The 22218-nt window shown below is 38.1% G+C and overlaps 1 protein-coding gene across 3 annotated transcripts in view; it reads left to right on the forward strand.

Annotated features, from left to right (window-relative positions):
• The window catches only part of LOC139738743 (uncharacterized), a 21580-nt gene extending 5034 nt beyond the window's left edge, over positions 1 to 16546 (forward strand). The window contains exons 2-10 of one of the 3 annotated variants that reach the window (XM_071649383.1): positions 3530 to 3611; positions 3895 to 4023; positions 4802 to 4862; positions 5239 to 5301; positions 7810 to 7855; positions 9751 to 9841; positions 11755 to 11827; positions 12769 to 12842; positions 14044 to 16546. In XM_071649383.1, the coding sequence (XP_071505484.1) occupies positions 3530 to 3611; positions 3895 to 4023; positions 4802 to 4862; positions 5239 to 5301; positions 7810 to 7855; positions 9751 to 9841; positions 11755 to 11827; positions 12769 to 12842; positions 14044 to 16536 (3112 nt within the window). In that variant the 3' untranslated portion in view covers positions 16537 to 16546. Of the gene's footprint in view, positions 1 to 3529; positions 3612 to 3894; positions 4024 to 4801; positions 4863 to 5238; positions 5302 to 7809; positions 7856 to 9750; positions 9842 to 11754; positions 11828 to 12768; positions 12843 to 14043 lie in introns of those variants that run through there. The other 2 variants (XM_071649381.1, XM_071649382.1) reach the window with 2 other exon arrangements.
• Positions 16547 to 22218: the final 5672 nt, after the last annotated feature.

Here is a 22218-nt window from a genome sequence, read left to right on the forward strand (position 1 = left end):
ATTTGGGGGTTTTTCCCAAGAAATGCATGTACACATGAGGTTGGCCAGATTCAAGTACCAGGGTATGTAGTTCTACAAGAAAATTTCATAATTTTCTTTGAATGTTTTTCATTGTAACTTTAGGTCAGTTTGAATGTTTGCAAAATAACACATTTTTATTATTAAAAAAATGCCTTTGGAAAGAAAGAACAAAATTATGTCTACTAGAAACACAAGGTTTTTATTGGCCCTAGTTATCACAACTTTAAAACCAATGTCTATTGCAAATACAAGGTTTTCCTCGCCCTAGGAATGACAAAAGTAAAACCAAATACAGGAAATATTTGCTCAAATTCTTGGACTGAGGTTCACAAAATGAAAACCAATGTCTACTGGAAATCTTGTGTGCCTGTGTGCCAATTGTTCAGTCTGTTACACAAAGTTCCCCTTTTAACGTTAAAAATTCTGCGCATGCTTTCCTGATCGACATTCCATTTTTGCAAGCTTTCACAGCATCTCTCATGCTTTCTTCTGAAGAGTTTCTATAGTCTCTTGACCCAGATCGTCTTTTACATGATCTCCCCATCCTAACTAACTATTTCATCTGTAAAAGAAAGAAAAAACATTGCATAGCCGTCAAACATTTGGTACTTTTGTGGTGTCCAAAGTCACCCCGTAAGTGACCCAAATCCAGGGGTGAAATTGGACATGACCTATTTTGAAATTTGTAAGGGTGGTCAGGTATCCTGAGTATACAGGCAGGTTCATGACCACTTCATGTTCACTATCAAACAAATAGGCTTGAGCTTCCATAGTTCTGTATTCCTAGTGTACCAAAATTTTGACGGCCCCAAAATTCAAGCATTCCATGGACCCTGCAAAGAAAAGCCAAAAAAACATATAAGGTAATGCAATATACAAGAGAAGTGCAGTCATTCAAATATTCACATATCCCCCTTTCATAACCTACAAAAATATTTTCAGAAAAACCAACAGCAAAACAAATGTAAATGAAACAATCTTTTTTTTCTGAACTGTCCAAAGTCACCCGCCTGTCCAATGTCCCCCCAGTTTACGGTACTGTAAAAGTGGTTTCTTTCGCATACAGAAACTTTCGCGGTTTCCATCAATGCATACTTTTTCGCATGTGTTTAAAGGGGATGGCTAGTAACCGATCAGTGGGAATCAGTGGGAATGCTGAGGGATGATTGTTCCAATCCTTGTGGGATTTATTTAAGAGTACATTATATATCTACTGTTATGTGAAAATTATTTGCTTCAGAACGGTCTCATATTCAAGTAATGTGCAGATTAATGCCCCGTCACTGACCAGGGACGCTTACCTGGAAACATTAGACTGCACAGTACTTGAATATGAGACCATTCTGAAGCAAATAATTTTCACACAAGAATAGATATATAGTGTACTCTTAAATGAATCCCTCAAGGATTGGAACAGTCATCCTCCAGCATTCCCACTGATTCCCACTGATCAGTTACTAGCCATCCCCTTTAAATTCGGGGTCGGTTATGATAGCGTTGTAACAAGCGACGAGTTCAAGACATTTTCGCGTGATGTTAAATTCGTGGTTCAACCTCAAAGTGCGAAAAGCGCGAAAATGAAACCACCGCAAAAGAAACCACTTTTACAGTATATCACGCTGGCTGGTAAGCAATTTCACCGCATCCAGCTGCTTGTAGCTAGCTACTAAAACTGCACCATTTTCGTGCTCTGCATGGCAAGAAACTTTACATGAGGGATATAAAAACGTATAAACGTCGGTCTAACAGCGCGGCGGAGTAAAAGCGCACACAGTAGTGACCAGTGCATGTGCATCGGCTATAGCTTTTGGTCTACAGATTGCATGGAGACGCGCACATGTACTCACATTACGTACTGGCGGTGTGCTACGCTGTGTGGAGGCTGAACACCGTACCTAAGCGACCTAAGCGACTCGACTGTTCTGGAGCTTCGCGTAAGTGCACGCCATAACCACAAGTCATGTCGTGTAACTATGTGTCTAAGACTTGTAGGCCCCACCTCGTTTAGTTCGCTGATGCTGTTACTATGCTAACAGGGTATCTTAATCGCTATTTCGCGTTCATCCTGCTGAATAAGCGAAAAACCAATGCTATTTTTGGATTCAGCACCACTGAATCCTCCTTCATCAGCCTGGCCAGTTTCACAGTCGGACGGACCATAGAACACAAAATGGAGCGGCGCATCTACGCTGTTTTGACCCGTTATTTTTGTGCCAAATTTAACCTTTATTGCAAAATCTGCAGTCCATGCCGCTATCAAATCCTAACAAGTTTGGTATCATATGAAACAGAAGTTTTGCTCCATACAGTTGTATCATATAAAAAAGCGCTGGTACATAACTCTGACAACAAATTGGTGTAAAGACACCCCCTTGTAATAATTTTTTATCACAGCGAACATTTTAGGCATGGCTTTGTATTCAAGATCATAGTAATGTCCACGCAAAGGTGCTCAGATCATTTATTACGGTATGTAAATTCAACGCCTATCGCAGTCACATCATGGCCCTTGCAGTGTATACTGTAAAACATGATGTATTCGTGGCATGAAATTTTCGCGAATTGTGGCTGACAGCCTTTTTCGTGCCATGAAATTTTCAGGAATTGCCAATCGTGTTCAATGCATATAGTGTAGACAAGAACTTTCGCATGCGTTTTAATTTTGCAAATCTTGGCGCTCGGGAAATTCGCAAAATTAAAATGCATACGAACATTCCTCGTTTTACAGTAGATATCGTGTGCATGCAGCGCCAGATGCAGCGAGCTAGTGGTGTGTGTTTGTGTGTACATATGTATTGTGTGTGTGTACATATGTGCGTAAGCGTGTCACTAAAGTACTGTCAATATGCTTGATGCATGGTGAGCAGAAAGCTGCTGTCACTTGTCAGATTGCCATCACATCACAATGACTCACAATGTGCATATATGGATACAGTCCGCACACTTGTGCTCACAAAACACGTAGGCCTACTTGGCTAATCAGTTTGAAAATGAAAATGAGAACTACAGGTCTGTAGAATATCTACTAACTAATACTGTATACGCCATATATTTCGCGAGTCTAAATTTTGCGAATCGGGAATTCCCGACGATTTCGCGAGTGGTTAAATTCGCGATCCTGAAGTCTTGTACTGAGCGGAGAAATGTACACGCGTACGTCACGTTCACATCGGGGATCAGAGTCAATATTTTCATGTGTCTTCAATTTCGTGAAGAGCACCCGATAAGTGAAATATGCGAAAATAAAAACCTCACGAAATATTCGGTGTATACAGTATAATAGCTTACATGTGGATTGGTAAATGATCTTAGCTGTTAGTAATAAATTCAAAAGTGCACTCGATCGCAATGCTCAAATTAGTGCATCTAGCATAAACAATTTTACAATTATTCTCAAGTGTACAGTATTTTATAAGGAAATGTCACAATATGCGGTCCTGTAGCAAGTGCAGTTTGAGGACATGAACAATGTGCAATTTTTACATTTTTCCTTGACAGCTTCGAATAGATTTCAATTATGCATCAACACGGCAATTGTTTACATGCACCGATTTTACATGTATCACACATTCGCCCGGTTTCCACGCAATGTAAGTATGAAATCATTGTGAAACCCTTTGAAAATTGTTTTGTTTTCAACAGTGTTTCTGGTCATGAATTGCGAAATATTTCATGTTTTGATTAAAAAAAGGTCCAGATAGCATTATGTACTGTATGTAAGCATTCATGTTTGATATTTCAAAGTGCATATTCTTCTTTACAGTAAGTTGTGAATAACACCTGTTCTATCGTCATTTTGGACATGTGAGTACATATTTTTACTTCACTCTGTTTCCCTATATTCTTTTGTCTGTTGACTTTTGTCACCAACAGAGCATAGCCGCAGCAGCTTTGTTTCTTGCTGCCAAGGTGGAGGAGCAGCCTCACAAGTTGGAGCATGTTATCAGAGTATGCCACGCCTGCCTGCACAGGGGGGAGCCCCCTCTCGACCCAAGGAGCGATGTACGTAAGACCCTTTAACCAGTGTTGACAGGCAGTTTGAAACTGTCTCCTCCACTGTATTTTGCAGGTATTTGCTTCTTCACAAAACAACCAGATCACGCAGTGTTACAGATTTTATGCTTCTTCTGAAGATGTTAGTTTTTGTTTCTGAAGGTGTGTATGGGCATCATATCCTGGATATGTCCTGGAGTTGTGTGGGAAATTTTACTTTGAGAAAATAAAGAATTAATGGTAATTCTTCCACTGTCAACACAAAGGAATATAACTTGTATGGAAGCTGTTTTGAAATGTCAAACAATCCTTGTTGAAACTTCGAATTAATGTTCAAGTTCAATTTGTGTGATATACATGTAACTACCCTTTTCTTAAATCTGCATCAGGCTGCTTTAATGTTCGCTGTGTTCATATAAAATGACGCACTCATTGAGGACAAACTCATTTGTTACATATCTGAAAATGTGTCATGTTTTGAAAATATCTGCAGATTTCCCAAGGCTTACAGATTCTGCTGGAGGCTTTGTGAAAGCCTATCTCTTCATATCCTGACAGAAATGTGCAGAAACCTCCCTGATTGGGAATATTCATAATTGAGATGAATGTAAGAGAGTATCTTCTTAACAGCTCCTTGCAACCTCCTTGATTTTGATGTGTCACCATTCGCTGCCCTGTTTCTGATGGACATGGTAGACAACAGATCTGTGTGATTAGGTCGTACATTCAATTTTAGCTCTCTGTTATTTAATGTGTATTTCTATCAATCATTTTGTTCTCATTGTAGACCTATGCTGCGCAAGCCCAGGAGTTGGTCATCAATGAGAGCATTATTCTACAAACTCTCGGTAAGTGGTTGTTGCTTTGTAAGTCAAGAAAATCAGCTTACCATGCAGAACCTAAAGAGGGATTCTGATATAAGAATGCCGTCATATTGCCTGAGTTCAGTGGATGATTTATTGCAGATGCAAGTGACTTTCAGACACCTGCAAAGTAGCTGTGTATTACACTTGAACAGTCCAGGCAAATCCATACAATTGTTTTCACTTTTGCTGTTAAAATATCCATAACTTGAATTCAAGATTTGCAACACATTTTTGGTTTATCACATAAATTCTTGTAATGCATTGTGAACATGTGAGGGACTCAAGAAAAATTATACCACCTTTAAAAAAGTTGCATGTTAAGCTTAACATTCTGTGTATTTTCTTCAATCTTTTGCAGGCTTCGAGGTTGGTGTGGTTCACCCACACTCACACGTTGTTAAATGCACACAGATGATCAGAGGTAAGGTATTGTTTGTTGGCACAAACCTTTTTGCAGTGCCTGCAAAAAGTAACACATTCATCCATTGATCAAATTAAAATATCATACACATGTATTATAAGGGGAGAAGAGAAATTCAAGAAGAACGAAATGTTTGGATCATATTTGTCAATGGTTCTGAGTAGCCAGGTTTTGTTGTAATCAGTCATATGTTTTCATATGAAAACTTTGAACTCTTTATAAGCACACGATGCTATTTGTGTGCATGCTGCTTTGTTGTCGAAATAGTATTCAAAACAAAGATGACAAATCTTTCCAGTGTGAAGTAATTGTGAATAAGTTGATTCTGTATGAAGTCTGTGCTGTATACTGCACAAGTTAAACATCAAACAGAAAGCAAAGTTCCATTTTTAAAATCATGTCAAGTGTGCCAAGCAGTGTACTTCCCAAATGTAAAAACCCATACATTAACACATTTCGAATGACATTATGACTATGAGAAAAGTTGCATGTTATTGTTATATTGTCTTTGCACTGAGTGAAGTGTGGGAATGTGATTTGTTTATATTTAATAGTGAGCTGACAAGGTCTCTGGTATGAGTATTGTTCATCTTTAAGTCACAAGGATCTGCTTTAAATGTGTAGTTTTGAAATGGGAGAAATTCCAGGTGGATAGATATTATTTCAATTTTGTTTAATAGTAACATCAAAAAGATGGAATGGAAAAGTTAAGATGACACATTTATGATTACATGATAAGTTGAGAAGAAGCTCACAAGTACAGTATGTCATACTAGAGCATCTTATCTGTGTGTATCCAGTTCTCAGTTTCTCCTGCTCTGGAGTACAAGCAATTACTAGGCCCCATTTTATCAAAAGATAAAAGCAATTGTAAATTCCCTTACCACACAGGCTGCCATAGACTCATGATAGAAATCAACTTTATAATCAATTTTAACTCTTCGAAGAACAGGGTCCTGGTTTTCAAGGGTGTATGGACATACAGTTTTAATTTCCAAGGAATTGATGAATACAGTACACACGGTATACTACCCCCTGTTTTAATAATGCACATCTAACCCCAGTATTAATTGCTTGCAGCTGTAAATTCATCCTGCCTCCACTGTCTTTAACCAAGTTGGCTGAAGCTTTTATACAGAGCTTTTACCATCAGCAACTGCTATTTGTTGGAAAATTGTTCATCCAAGTGTGATAAATGTTCATATTAAATGCTGTTGACACTGAATATGACTGCCTATGTGGTAGGAGTACTGTATTCACACTTTCTGTTTTTTATTGTGCTGAAAAATCTGTCCTTGTGAAAGCATGTCTTGGTAGTGTTTGACTTGATTTTCATACCAAAATCCTTTCAGAGTGTCTTTTAAGGGACAAATGCTGCACTGCAGATTTTAATGTGCCCATTTCAGTTTTAGAAGAGGTGAAGCTGAACCTTACCAAGCTCAAGCACTAAAACTCGGCACATTAGTATCTTACATTTCAACAAACTTCCCAGAGGCTATTAATAGTTGTGTATTTGCCAACTGTAGTAGGATTCATGGTGATATTGCTTGTCAAGTCAGTAATTTTCCCATTCAGCTTCATACAAAACATTTTTCTAACTTTCCAATTCTTTTTTCTTTCAGTTCATAAAGAGAAGGCTAACTCTTGTGATGCGAAGTGAAAAAAACAGCTTCAAAACTTCGACAGATGAGAGGCCTCTTCTTCAGTGTTTGTTAGCACCGTGGCTTGGATTATTCCAAGGACACATTATTTTACTGCTCATGTTAAATTTAGAGTATGGTTGATTTTAAGAAAGTGCCGCAGCTGTTGCTGTCTAATCAGGGGTTATATGATCTGGCATATTTCTATCTAACATGGAAATTGCATAAGTTTGGCAGTAATTTGTGATGAAATTTACTCAATACCTGCCACTTCATCGTATTGTGGACGACTTTGTAGGTGGGAGTTTCTATCTCTCCCTTGTCCACGAAAGAGGGATGTATCATTCTTTCCTGTGATCATCAATCACAGAAAAATTATCTGATTGGACAAGATAATCAGAGAATGTAAAGCCTTCTTTACAAGGTGTGTATATATGCGTCCTGTGATTCAGTCACATGTATATGGTGTCAGTTGGAGTGAATGTCCATGAACCAACATTGTTCCGAGAAATGTTTTGGTCAGGTATGTTAGATAGATCTAGAGTGCAATGTGTTGAAACAAAATGAGCAGTAAGGCTGAGCCAGATCAAAAATGACTTCTGCTGATTAGGCAGTGTCGATTGCAGTCACTTGTAAGAAAATGAGGGAGAGGAAAAGGATTTGTTTCTAATGGTCTCCTGTCTCCCCCTGTCTGCTCCCCTGCCTCCCCCCTCCAATCATGGGTGATGTGACGCTTCACCTCATTGTGTCACGGTGTGTGCACCGCTTCTGCTCCTCGGTCGGGCATTGCGTGTGGACGCTCGGTGCTGACACCCCATCCATGCCGCCATGGACCCCTGGCTCACATCACCCATATTTCCCGGAGCAGCCAGCAAGGACCTGTCGCAGAGCTCCTATTTCTTGGCGACCAACAGGTTGGCTGCCCCTCTTGCCTCTCTCTCACTCTCTCCTTTTCAAGTGATAAGAGAAAGTCATTTAAAGTGATTCAAAATATGTGAAAAAGGAGATCACATAATTCTCTATATAATGTATGGCCATTGCAGCATCTAAACTCTGAAGAATATAATGCTGCAGTGATCATATGTAATGTATCAGCTCTAACTGTCTCACTGTATTATAAAATTTTTTGCCAATTTGGTGCTGATTGTAATGCTCATACATTCAGCTCGGTAGAGATAGAGTTTATTGGGAAGAAACAAAACAAAATTAACATGATTTAGGATGCAGCCTAAGCTCAAGGTAATTTTCTTATGAAACATTAACCTCTCAAATGAAGGCGTAGCTCCATTGTGACTGTGATTAGTCCAAATCTTTTTAACGTGACAAAACTTGCAAAATTTTCTTTTGTTTTTTTTTCTAAATAAACATGAAATTTTCTAATCCCCCTTTGGTCATGGTGTTTCAGCCACTTAACCTGAGACTTATGATTTGTATAAGTCAGCAAATGTAGTATGTTTTAATTTTAATGAAAATGATAACAGCAAGCTCTTACAGTACATAACATTAGAGGAAAAAATGTCCATTGTTAGTCACTTTTCATGCAGTTTAGTAAAAATTCAAGAGGAAGTTGTCTTTTTTCCACTTCATTTTAAAGGGGTATTTTGTACCGACTCCCATGACCCACTGAACTTTGGCTGTATTCTCAATCATGATTGGACCAATACTGTTTCATGCCAATCTAAAATAGCATGATATGTTCCATGCAAAAATTAGGAGAACATGAAGTATGGGCACTGGATGGTGACTGCAGTGCTTGATTGTTTTAAGATATGAATCGACATTAGCTAAAGAGATCAACTTTCCAACATTATCTTTTCTAAACTTGAAATAGAGAGGTCAAGGTAAGTGATTGTAGGTGATCAAAATAAGCTAATGTGTGGTATATCTTATATGAGTGCTGTAGCTGAAAGTTGAATTCACTTTGTGCCATTTTATGAGAAAAATTGTCACCTGGTGTTTACATTCATAAAGTGTGTATAAGAGTTTGATAAAAAAATTATAACTGTATTGTGTATAACACTTTTCAGTGAGGCAAAAATACAAAGGTAAAGAGAGAATTTTATTACGCTCTTAATAATTCATACTTTCTATCTGCAGTATCTTGTTTCTTTCAGGTGCCAGGAGGTATGTGTATCCAGCGATGGAGCTAGAAAGTCATGAGAGACTTGTACACCACCTCAAATATCAACTCCCAATTTCATGATTCATGCATCGCCTAGTAACAACATGTCAGAATTTCTGGCTGCTAGTTTAACACTTAGAAAGTAGTAAATATTTGTTTCTTCAGCGAGAGCACACATTACAGGCAGCATAGGAGCTATGTCTGTAAACACCAGGTTACCAGCAGCTCATTTCACCCTGTCCAGATGTAATCTTGGTTGTCTTTCCAATGACTCCAGATGTGTGGGAAAAATCCAACACTTGGCATGTAATGAAAAATATCCTGACATCACAAGGTTGTTGTCTTGGAAATGTAATACAGAAATATTTCCCATCCCCAATGAAAAAAAAAAATGTATAGACATGATATTATTCGAATTAAAAAACAAGCTTTCTATAGCTGAAGTGTTGATCATGGATAATATATCCCCGTAGTAGCTTCCTCCCTGCAAAGGAAAGACTAACATAAACCTTGAGACATCTGGGCAGCTGGTACAAAAATTGTACAAGTGGTTGAGTAGCAGGCAAAGTGCATTCAACTTGATGCTATGAGTAGAACATTGACCACATGTGACACCATTGTAAGGTTTAAGTTTGACACTTACTCTAATGAGCAAATCCTGTTTTCTTTTGTCTCTGTCCTTTCTAGCCTTCATCTGACAACATTTTGCCTGAAGTACAAGCCGACTGTTGTTGCCTGTGTTTGCATCCATCTTGCCTGCAAGTGGACACAATGGACGGTCAGTGCCTATCCAGATTATACATGGAATTGATCGATTTCTTGAACCAGGCCCATAGAAATACTCTATGTTATGATGATGATGATGATAATGATGATGATGATTGGATCATCATCGTCATCATCATCAGTATTACCATTATAATCATTATTACCTCCGCCAAGGGAGGAAGTTATTTTTTCATTGGCATTTGTTTGTTGGTTTGTGTGCAAAATTATAAACTCAAAAAGTTGGGAATGGATTTGGATGACACTTACAGGAAAGGGGGAAATGAAAGTGAGGATGACGAAACAAGAGGCCCCTATTTTAGGAAATCGGGCTGCTTTTAGCATGCATACGTGTGGGTGGAAATCACTGATCTCCATGAAAGAACAATATTAGTGGTGGCAATGAGCTGCTTGACGGAGGTCTGTGCCTTACTCTAGTTATTATTATCCTTGTCATAGTTGTTTATTTGGCCATACAATTGCAATGTAACATACTAGATACAAGGATACATGTATGAAATGTAAGGGAGTGACACATGGGCCGGGGCTCACAAAAGTAAAATTCTTTACTATTACTTGGAGGCATATGAGCCCTCGTGTTTCACTCCATATCACATAATAAAGATGTCCATAATACCAAATTTGATTCGTCATAATTGTCAATAAAACAGAAAGTAAGGAATTGTTTAAATACATCTGTCATGTCATGGTACAGTGTAAGTACTATTATAAACAAGATTCAACTCAGTTGGTTACTGGTATATATTTTTCACGCATATGTGACTGCCCAGCTCAAAACTCACAAAAAGTAGGCCAAAATGAATTTTCACTTTTCTGCATTGTTAGAAACAGTACTCTCTAAGCTTTAGAATGATGTATGATATAACTTGTTCAAATTGGACTATTCATAAACCCATTCAAGTTAATAGTGATTGAAATAAATATAAGTTGGGAGGTTTAGTTTCTTGGAAAAGGGAGGAGAGAGGTTTTAACCCTCTTCTGACTGGGCTATTTGAGATGCAAGTTTTTAACCTGTTGAGATTCACTCATATGTGACTGCCCAGCTCAAAACTCACAAAAAGTAGGCCAAAATGAATTTTCACTTTTCTGCATTGTTAGAAACAGTACTCTCTAAGCTTTAGAATGATGTATGATATAACTTGTTCAAATTGGACTATTCATAAACCCATTCAAGTTAATAGTGATTGAAATAAATATAAGTTGGGAGGTTTAGTTTCTTGGAAAAGGGAGGAGAGAGGTTTTAACCCTCTTCTGACTGGGCTATTTGAGATGCAAGTTTTTAACCTGTTGAGATTCACTCATATGTGACTGCCCAGCTCAAAACTCACAAAAAGTAGGCCAAAATGAATTTTCACTTTTCTGCATTGTTAGAAACAGTACTCTCTAAGCTTTAGAATGATGTATGATATAACTTGTTCAAATTGGACTATTCATAAACCCATTCAAGTTAAAAGTGATTGAAATAATAAAAGTTGGGAGGTTTAGTTTCATGGAAAAGGGAGGAGAGAGGTTTTAACCCTCTTCTGACTGGGCTATTTGAGATGCAAGTTTTTAACCTGTTGAGGACGAGTCCCGAGTATACTCGGGCAGGTGTCTATGGGAAATGCGTGTTGTAGCAAAATCAGTCCATCCTCAACGGGTTAACGGGGTACTGTACACATGTAAGTGCTTGGAGTTACAGTTTGTACCCTTGTAGAAGTGGCCACAGGTGACTCACTTCTACCTAATCTATAGATCATGGGAAATGAAAGAACTTGCTAGAAGATTGTTGCCAACAGTACTGAGTCTTTGAGTCTCATGTTATATAATTTCATTGCACAAAACTGGAAGATGGTGCTGATTGACAGGTTTCCTTTGATATGGGTGATCCCAGATTTCTGTATTATGGTATTTTTCAAAACTCAGATTCCCAAGTCCAATGATGGCAAAGGCTGGTGGGAGTATGTTGACCCAACAGTGACAGAAAATCTTCTAGATGGTAAGTTTCAATACACTTTTTGTTGAACGTATATTTGTCTGAAATTAGAAATCAAACGATTTGAAAATACAGAAGTGCAATGTGATTTCTGATGAAGACAAAAAGAAAGTATGACACAGACGTTTGTATATTACCTGAATTTTATTCATTCATCATTTCAGGTACAATTTTGTCCCATGTCAATCACTGCAGTATCTGGTATACAATAAAGTTGATTTGGGGGGGGGGGGGGGGTGTTAGAGGTCAGGGGGATATTTGTGAAGGTGTGGTTTTGTAGCATCTACACAACCATATTAGTTAGATTACAAATTAAAATTTCAATAATGACAATCACCCTGAATGATGTCCTTTGGCATTTAGGCATGTAGGCTTGGTTTGTTTTTGTTTGTTTGTTTGGTTGGATTTTGTTTTTTTTTTTTTTGGGGGGGGGGGGGTAGATTTGTACGGGTATCTATCTCACAGCTCGTTGCTGCAAAAAACCACTGAATGATTTTCTTGTTACCCAGCCCAAGTATGCTACTTGAGGTGGATGCGCTGATCAGACTTTTGGCAAAATTACTTAAGGTCACAGGTCTAAAGTTCACTGCACTTTTTGTAAGATAATATTAAAGTCGATTGAAGTTAAATGACTAATGGTGTTACGATTTCAAAGGAAGATTAGAAATCACTTGACAGGTTTTGATATTAAAAGGAAAAGATGATGTCAGGGTCACTGTACCTTGTTGAAAATGTCATTTCCCAGCCATGATTTCAGCTTAGAAAGTCTCGTGGATGAATGATCTGGTTAGAAGGATAAAAAGAAAAGATCAATTACGTACCTGAAATGATGGTTTGAAGCAGAAAGGGCAAAAGTAGATGCATTCCTGGTGTCTTCTCCACTAATGACTGTTGGGCAAGTTAATAGCAATGTGTTTACCCGATTGTGTTTAATTTTCTTCCAGAACTGACAAGAGAGTTTCTCGCCATCATTGATCGCTGTCCAATGCGGCTGAAGAAGAGAATTATGGGATACAAGGTATGTCTATGGCCAAACATAGCTTGGGAAGTAAATCTTGGTGTCTGCAACATGATTGTATGCCACAAGATGCTACATAAATGCTTGCCCAATTTCCTAAGGGAAGTGAAAAATCAAAGTCAGGCAAGTGTTTTGGAACAATGAGAAAAATTGCTTGCATGAATTGGGCAAGTGAAACGTTTTGAAACCACCTTTTTTTCACTGTCTCCCCTTCATATCCACAAAGTCAACCATACTGAAGACCAAAGATGATGACTAATGATGCAATGCGCTTTAATTTCATTTCAGCAACTTTCCAACACTTGCACGAAAAAGCCCCAATGCAATGCAACACCAACAGTGTATCTAAGTTTGTTTCTCCAATGTGTTTTAGTGTCTGAAACTGTGTTTGCTGTTCATTCAAATGCTAATGTTTTATCATGCCCTTGACTTACAAGGGATTTTCTCTATAATTTTATCGTATTTTTGGACTTTCTTTTCGGCAAATGAAATTCATGTTTGGACAAGTGTTTTGCTACAATTTGAAAATCTGTTTGCCCACTCTGGCAAGTGGTTAAAAAAAAAGCTCATATTTTGAGAAGTCTGTGTCATAAACAATGAATGTGTTTTACTAAAAGCTGCTCTAAGCTCAGCTGTTAGTAAGGCAAAGTCAACAAACGTGTGAAATAGCATGGGTTTTAAAACTTCTTTTTTTTTGTTAAAATCATAATTTGAATATTAGAAGGTTTTGAGATTGAAATTACAAGTGGTTTATTTTCCCATGACACAAGACTCGATTGACTAGCCTACATGTGATATTGTCTTTTATTTGTGTCGGGCACCATGCAATGCACACTCAATTCTTTTATGTCTTTTTTTTTTCCTGGAATTCTTACCATTTTGTTTTATTTTATTTATTTATTTTTTTTATTATTATACATGAGGCAGATGTGTGATACAGCAGGTCTGAGATTCTGGGGTTTATATTGTGTGCTCTCCATAAGTGAAACCCTGGGGACCGGAGACTAAACTTTAAATATTAACTTATTCATCTTAGTGGCCACAATTTTTTACTATTTGGTCTGAAGATTTACTTCAACTTTGACCTATGTGACATTGATTTTAGTAGATTTGACTCTACTTTTTAGTGTAAATCTTGTATAAATGTCATAGATGTCCAAGTCTGTTTGTGATCCATCTATACTTTTCCCGTCACTATTAGCACTCTGGGAAAGACAACAAGAAGCCAAAGCAGGAGAACCAACCCAGTGGAGATGGCAGCCAGCAGCAGCAAGCCCAGACTGCTGGATCATCTCAAGGCTCCATAGACAGCGGGGTAGTCGCCACCTCATCGGTTGATCCTTTTGAGTACTCCTTCGATGCAAAGTCCAGCTTCGATCAGTTCTCTGACTCTGAAGATGCAAAGTTTGAGGAGTCATCACAGAAGAGTGATAAGACATCGCGGGAGCGGAGCAGTGGATCGTCTACATCAGCTGCTGGTCCACCCAAACAGGAGGTTGTCAAAGTGTCATATGAGGAGTACAAGCGTAAAGAAAAAGAACGAAAAGAGAGAGAAATGCAACTGAAAAAGCAACAAAATCCACCAGCCATGGGCCGTCCTGACAAGTCTGAAGTCAGTGGAATTATTCCTGGTAGGCCGTCACACAGAGACTCAAAACACTATCCAGATAAGTTGCCGGGTGTTCCACCTGGTGTCAGTGGGAAGGAGCGAGGATCTCAAGGCCGTGACAGATATTCCACAGGTCACGAGAGAATCCATCCACCTCATGAGAGGACTCACACTGGTCATGAAAGAATACAAGCCAGCAGTCATGACCGGCATGCTTCTGGTCATGAAAAGCTTCTCTCCAACTCTGACAAAACAATGCCGGGAAACCCCAAGGTTCATTCAGGACACACCCGTGGTCCTTCGGGGCCAGAGAGGTTACCCTCCGGTCATGAACGTGGCTCCTCAGGTCAGGAAAGGATTCCAGCAAGCCTGGGCAGGGCTCCCTCAAGCTCTGCCAAACCAACCGGCCCGCAAATAGCCCACAAAGTGAAATCTCAGGACAAGGCTCTATCATCTGTAGCCAGCATTGACCCAGCCAAAAGGGGACTTGTCGGGGACCATAGAGACAGGAGAGAGCATAGAAGGCCAGAGGCAAACCCCCCTGCACCATTAGAAATGACCGAGGAACATCCTACAACTTCTAGTGCTCGGTTGTTACAGAGCAATGTAAGTGATGCTCCAGGGACAGGGCTAAAGGAAAAGAGTTATGCCCACGCTGTCAAAGGAATCTCAGACAGGAATGAGAAAATACACAGGAGAGTCAAAGAGGAGCAACACACTCTCCGTGGTACTGACTCTAGCAAGTATGCTGACAAAATCTCAAAGCTACCCTATATCAAGAAAGAATCCATCCAAGCACCAAAGCCAGATCTTACAAGTAATGAAGGACAAATCAAGCTGGAAATATTCCAAGAGCTTTCTGCAAACTTGGAAAAAGAGCTTGAAATGGAGAGCGGGTTGACTGTCTCTGATGTTCCTCAGCTTAATTCAGTGCCTGAAACTGTCACAATACAACCTAAAACAACAGTAGATAATCCTCCATCATCAGGGAAGAGTCTGCAAGCAGAGCAGTCATCACTTGATAAGACACACTTAAGAATTAATAAGGACTTAATTGAGCATATAACCCAGGAGGAAAACCCTCATCCTCTCTCAAGGCCAGAAGATTGTCAGGATGGACCATCTTCCAAGAGGGATCACAGCGAGAGAAGAGAAGAACGTGAAAAGAGGAGGGAAGGTCACAAATCCAAGAGAGATGACAGAAAACATCACCGCTCTCACAAGCACCGCAACCATTCACCCTCATCCCGCAAGCACGCCCATGAAAATGATGTCAGTGAGGCAGGAGGTGATATGGCCCCAGCTAAGAGGCAGAGATTGGAAGAGACTGGTTCACCGCACACTGTCCTAACCACCTCCACTGGAATCAAACTGAAAATAAAGGGCCTCTCAAATTCCTTCAATAATGGCAGTGATGAGCGGAACGGCAAAGACTCAAACAAAACTCCCAATGCCAGCTGTGAGTCACCAGGCCAGGTGTCACTGAAACTGAATCTTAAGATTAATTCTCCCCATAATAGCTCACCAAGAGAATCTGGCAGAGACAAGGACCAGAGCAACCATCACCGGTCGCATCACAAACACAAATCCCGTCATCACCGCAGTCGAGATGGGCACCACAGACACTCACGGAGTCCCAACGTGTCTGGTGCTTCAGATGCGTCCCCAGCCATATCTCCAAGTAAGCGTAGAGCCCTGGATGTGCCAGAGGCGTTCAAGGCCTCCTCACAGAGCAGTCAGTCCTTGCTGGACCTCCCCATGCCACCAGACCCAGCCAGAATGTCATCTTCCCACCTCTCATCCCCAGTCAACAAACACTCCAGGCGCAAGCGAGAGCCGCAACCCCCACTACCACGGGAAGATGTGCCTCCTCCGCCCCCTCCTCCCCCTCCACCCAGGTACTCCCCACTGTCAACAGTGAGTGAGTTGCCTCCCATGTTGTCTACCATTGATCCTCAGGGTCTCTTTAGTGATTTCCAGCCACCACTGCCCAGTGGGAACCCTACTGACTACCGCCCCCCTCCTCCTCCTCCTTTTCCTCCTTACCCTCCCTCGCAGAAAAAACCACGGCCACCTCCAATGTAGAACCCACAAAGAATAGCATGATACATAGTTATACAGGCATCATTTGCATTTTCAAAACTGCAAAATTCTTTCAAGTTATGGGAGCTACTAGAAATCTGTAAGGAACAAAGTTTCAGCTTTCATTTGATATCTTACAGTCACAGGTGTAATTTATTATGAATGAATGTTTTGTTATCAGGTTTGTAAATTAACAGTGAAATGATGCAGTTTTGGGTGTAGAGGATAAAGAACAGACTTAAAGCCTCTCAGTCCCATGGTACAATTTGTCAGTGCTTTGCTGGATTCCTGGCCTTTATTATAGCATATGTGACATTACCTACACCTGTAAGGGGATCTTACACTGAGGATACCAAGATCTGGCTTTTCCTCTCGTGTATTTGGTTTCATAATAACACGACTGTAATGTCATGCAGTCATTGGATAGGACTCCACTACCTGTGCGTATAGAGTGTCCGTATCTTAGATTATACTTTTTTTAAATGAAGTCACGGGTGATTGTTGTGCCGAATGAGAATGCCGCAGTGATACTTATCTAACGTTAAGTCATTGATCATTAGTACCTGACAGGACAGAAAGTTGCAGAGCTGACTCCTAATAGTAGAAAGCTCCTCTACATTCAGCTGTGTATAGATGTGCATAGCTGGCATGCAGACGGTAACATCAATGAAGGGCATGGAGAATAGTATGCTTGCCACTTTTATTATAAAGGTGAATGCACTCTTCAGGGCTATCTAAACACACATCCAATATGCGACAAAAAATCACAGCATTTAAAATATGAAATTTTGCTTGTTGAGCATGAGCTAAAATGCCAGAATATGGCAGGGTATATCATGATGTATGTAAGGGGTCAATGTGCACAATATTTTGTAAAACAGACAATTTTGTATACCCGGTACTAAAATGTGATGTGTGATATTTATCCATTGCTACAGATTGGCAGTGGTAAAAAACTGGGTGTAACTTTGATAAGTGATTATTGAAAGTGTTTTGCAGAACTTAAAGGAGATTGTGTTTGTTTTGCATATAACACCACAAAGCTTTGTGACATACTGTATCTCAATGCATCTGACCTCTTTGCAACAAGGTTCCCTTGTAATAGTTTCTTTGCTTTCATTTCCCAAGTGTTGTGATGTGATAAGAGATTACAAGCTGTACCACCTTGTGGAACCCGGGCCCTGTTTTATGAAGAGTTATAATTGGGCCCTTAATTATTTTGCACAGGCCACCTGCCTGCTCTTTGTTTACTCCTCAAGCTTTACCCAAGTACTTTTGTTTTTGTTGTGTCTGCTTTTATTATGTCACACCACATATTGCAAAATACATGTAGTCCTTGATGCTCAGATGAATATCATTGTTTCTGTCAATTTCCGCCAGTATTACTCCCCATCATTACATGTATTCTTTACCACAACAGTCAGAGAACTGTCCAAAAAAAAAAAAAAACGAACAAAACAATGAAACATCACCATAAAAAAAGAAAAAAGGAAAAAAGAAAGGCTTGATCAGACAGAGGTTATTATATCTTTCACACCACCCTTATGGCCATCACAGCAGTGTTTATCTTACAGTTGGCTTGAAATGATATGTTTTTATTACATTTTTGTTTCATTCATTTGGCCTACCTGGTGTTTATGAAGATACCAAGTGTTTTTCTCAGTGAGGGTTAGTCCTTTGTTGCTGCTGCATTTTGTGTTTTATATCAAAGACTGACTTTGAACATTGCTCTGTGATTTATGTCCAAGTGGAAAAGTTTGAGCTGATTAATTAAGAGGAAATTACACTGGAGCTGTTTTGGCTTGTTATTTATCATTTAAATGACAGTACTTAGTTTAACATGTGGAGGAAAAATGTGTTGTTGACATACTTGAAAAGAAAACCAACATGTAGTAGAGATGTATTGTATGAAAATGAATGCCTGTGCTCATATATGTTTGTGTATGTGTTATTTGAATTAGTATACAGTGTATTATGAGACAACTGTAGGCGAACCCTGTTATGTCAAACGTGCGAGATTTCCCAAGTATGCGAAGTTTTTGCCGGTAAAACCATCTTTATTTACCTCATTTACTTCATTCATTATATTCGTGATTGACAAGAAAATTTATGCGGGCCGAACTGTCTTGTTGTAATGGGTTCACCTGTTCACTTGTTATTGGAACTTTCTGCGTATTATAAAATTGGGGGGGGGGGGGGGGTGGTAGAAAAGTTATAAACACAACTTCAAGGCACTTGCAACAGATAATTGCCATGGATCTATTTACCTGTACAGTGTACATTGAGAAATATGTGTTTATTAATTCATTATTTGGAAAAATTGTTAGGATTTTCATGTATCAAAAGGAAAGATGAAAAAAAAGTCAAAGTTACACTTGTGCATAGTTATTTAATCAAAATTTGTACAGAGAAAAAAAAGGAAAGTTATTAGAAACATGAAATAGTTTTGGATTTCTATGAAGTGCATAGAGGCAACATTGCTTATGGCTCAGGATGACTTGTTGCAAGAGGAATGATTGTGTAAAGAAGAAAAACTGTATAGAAAAAAAAAAATGAAAAGAAAGGGAAAAAATGTAAACTGATGAATTAATGTAGTGCTTGTGTTATGCATCCTTATATTGGATATATACAGTGTATGTTAAGTTATATTTTTTCAGGTCCTCTATCTGCCAGAAATGTACACTTAAAAAAAAAAAAAGAAGAAAAAAAAAAAAGAAAACTGTACAACGACTAGGTAATGACAAATAATTGTGGGTCCCTAAGAATCGTCTGCTTATTTGGCTATATTGAGAGGTGCAAGTTGTAGCCAGTGTCTTGTTGAACTACGCTTTGTTAACAGTGGATGAGATAATTCTCGACATGTTCTGTAGGTTTCTCTCTAGTCTTTGGAAGAGCTACTTCTAAGAGTTGCAATTAAGTTCCAAAAGTGAAAATTAGGCCTGGAACAATGTACTACTGTGCATACTTACAGGCAGGATCTGCTATTTGGTGACTTGGTTACAGAAGGCTTTGTAGCAATGCTCTGTACACCAGACTGATTTGAGTTCCTTTTTGGTCATTCAATGGCATATGATATGAGACTATTGTTTGGGCGAAGGGGAGAAAAAATCATTGCCAGGATAGGTTTTCAGTCTTGTGCTGTGTCTTGTGTTGTAGCATCTAGTAACCCGAGATGTTGAAGCTCCATCTGACCTGCCGGTTATTGATGTGGAATGAACCAATATTCTTTGTGCTGCATGATTTTCTGGTTTGTCTAGTACAGGTTGTATGACAAAATGCTTAGTTTTGATTGAGCACAAAGAATTTCAATCACCTTTGATATTTTGTTATGCAGTATCTCTTTTGACTGGTAATGAAATCAAGTAGACAACATTTTTGTGCTTAAAAGAGGGTGCTGGTAGTCATAATTTAGTGGTTTTTACCTTCCCTCCAGTTTTTGCAAGACAACTTGTGGCATTCATGTTTTTAAGAGTTGTTTTAGATATCTTTGAGATTTTGTTTCTGTAAGTGATTGGCTTTGTTGCTGTGTACATTGAGGTTGAAAAGAAACACATAAGATGTACACCTGTACCTGTATGTCCTGTCATTGTACTTTGCTGTCTGTCTGCGATACAGAAATTTGGTATCTGAGCACAATTATTTAACTTTGGGCCAATTTGTTCCGATGTGTGTGAAAAAAAAAAACATGAAAAGGGAATTTAATCTGTAGCCCAGTAAACATTTTTGTTTGGAATTATTGTTTCCTTCAGTTTTGATTAAGTTTGTATCAATTGTAGTCATACTTTTGTTATAATTAAGATTTCTCTGTAATATGAACAGAACTGAATATTAAAAAAAGAAAAGAAGATGAATGCTTGTGTGTAATGCATGTATGATTTTGTGTGTGAAAACTTTCGTGTCAGAGTGCATTGACCTCTTTAAATGGAATGAATAGAGTGCATTGAACTCAAAACATCGAGGAACAGAATCATGAAAGTGAAGGAGATAAAAATCTACAGCGTAGTTGTACGTTGTATTTTTTCATGAAGCGATGATACAAGTTCCAACAATACATTGAAATTGAGGCGATGCTATAGTATTGTCACACATTTTTCTTTTCTTTTTGTAGCAAAATGAAAACAATTCTGATTGATGATTATGCAATTTCATTGTACAAACCTGTCTGTGAACCTGAATGTGAAAACATCTCTGCCCACATATTCAAAACATGCTCACTAGTCAAGTGCTTGTGTGTTAGCTTATTGCAATTTAGTAACATACGAACTCATGTTGTATTTACACTGTACGTGTATACTGTATCTACTGTGTGAGTGTGTGTACAATGTATGTGTATGTATACAATTTTGTATGATATACACACTCATACACACACATATACAAATATACTAGTACACTGTATATATGAAGTTTGTTCGCAAAAACCGATAAGTCCATATTTGCCAAATGGAGATATTTGTGATTAAAGGTCAAGAAAAATAAAAAATAAAAAGAAAATTTGTGCTTATCTTTTGACCATAACTCCAAAAGTACACCTTTATAATGTAGTGACCAATAAATCAATTAAAAGGTATTATTTTGTACTTTATGACGGAGATCATACTTCATAATCTTCAAAAATGGACATCAGTTTTTGCGAACAAACTCTTCATATGTATAATATATATATATATATATATATATATATACATAATACTGTACAGTAATATACATAATATATGCACATGTGTGTGTGTATAACGTTATATACAGTATAATGTTATACACACATATGGGAATATATATATATATATATATATATATATATATATATATATATATATATTAAACACATGCAGTGCGTGTTGGTCAATGTCAATAATAGAGCAGAGCCCCAGGATGGGCATGTATCATGCTGTCAAATAGATGTACTACGTGTACTTCTTTAAGTTTATTTGAAGAACACAGAGATTTTGGTGCATCCTGTTTTTTGTTGAAGTGATTTGATTCTGAATCAAAATATATAAAAATGAATAAAAAATCATAAATCATATATATACATGTATTCATATATTGCACACACACACACACACACACACACACACACACATATATATATATATATATATATATATATATATATATACATATATGAAGAGTTTGTTTGCAAAAACCGATAAGTCCACAATTGCCAAATGGAGATATTTGCGATTAAAGGTCAAGAAAAAAAAGAGAATAATAAGAAAATTTTTGCTTCTTTTGACCATAACTTCAAAAATGTACCTTCATATGTAGTGACCAATATATCATTTAAAAGGTATTATTTTGTACTTTATGACAAAGACCATACTCCAAAATCTTCAAAAATGGACTTATCGGTTTTGGCAAACAAACTCTTCATATATATTATATATATATATATATATATATATATATATATATATATATATATAATATGTTTACATGATTTTACACTGTTTATAATTTATATATAATGCATACACACATGTATACATAATACATGTACAATTGTATGTATATCAATCATTGTGTGGGATGAATGATTACGTACAAGGTATCTACCACAGGACGTCATGCAACCACGAGGACTTAAAGACATGGACATGAATATTTTACGATGAAAGTTTAATTTAAATTTTGCTATCTGTGGCAAGAAGAGGAAGCAGTTCCACGTGTACTTTGATTAAA

Source organism: Diadema antillarum, unplaced genomic scaffold, assembly GCF_040938485.1.
Source record: "Diadema antillarum isolate AM-2024a unplaced genomic scaffold, OU_Dant_1.0 seq00000767_RagTag, whole genome shotgun sequence".
Classification (NCBI taxonomy): Eukaryota; Metazoa; Echinodermata; class Echinoidea; order Diadematoida; family Diadematidae; genus Diadema; species Diadema antillarum.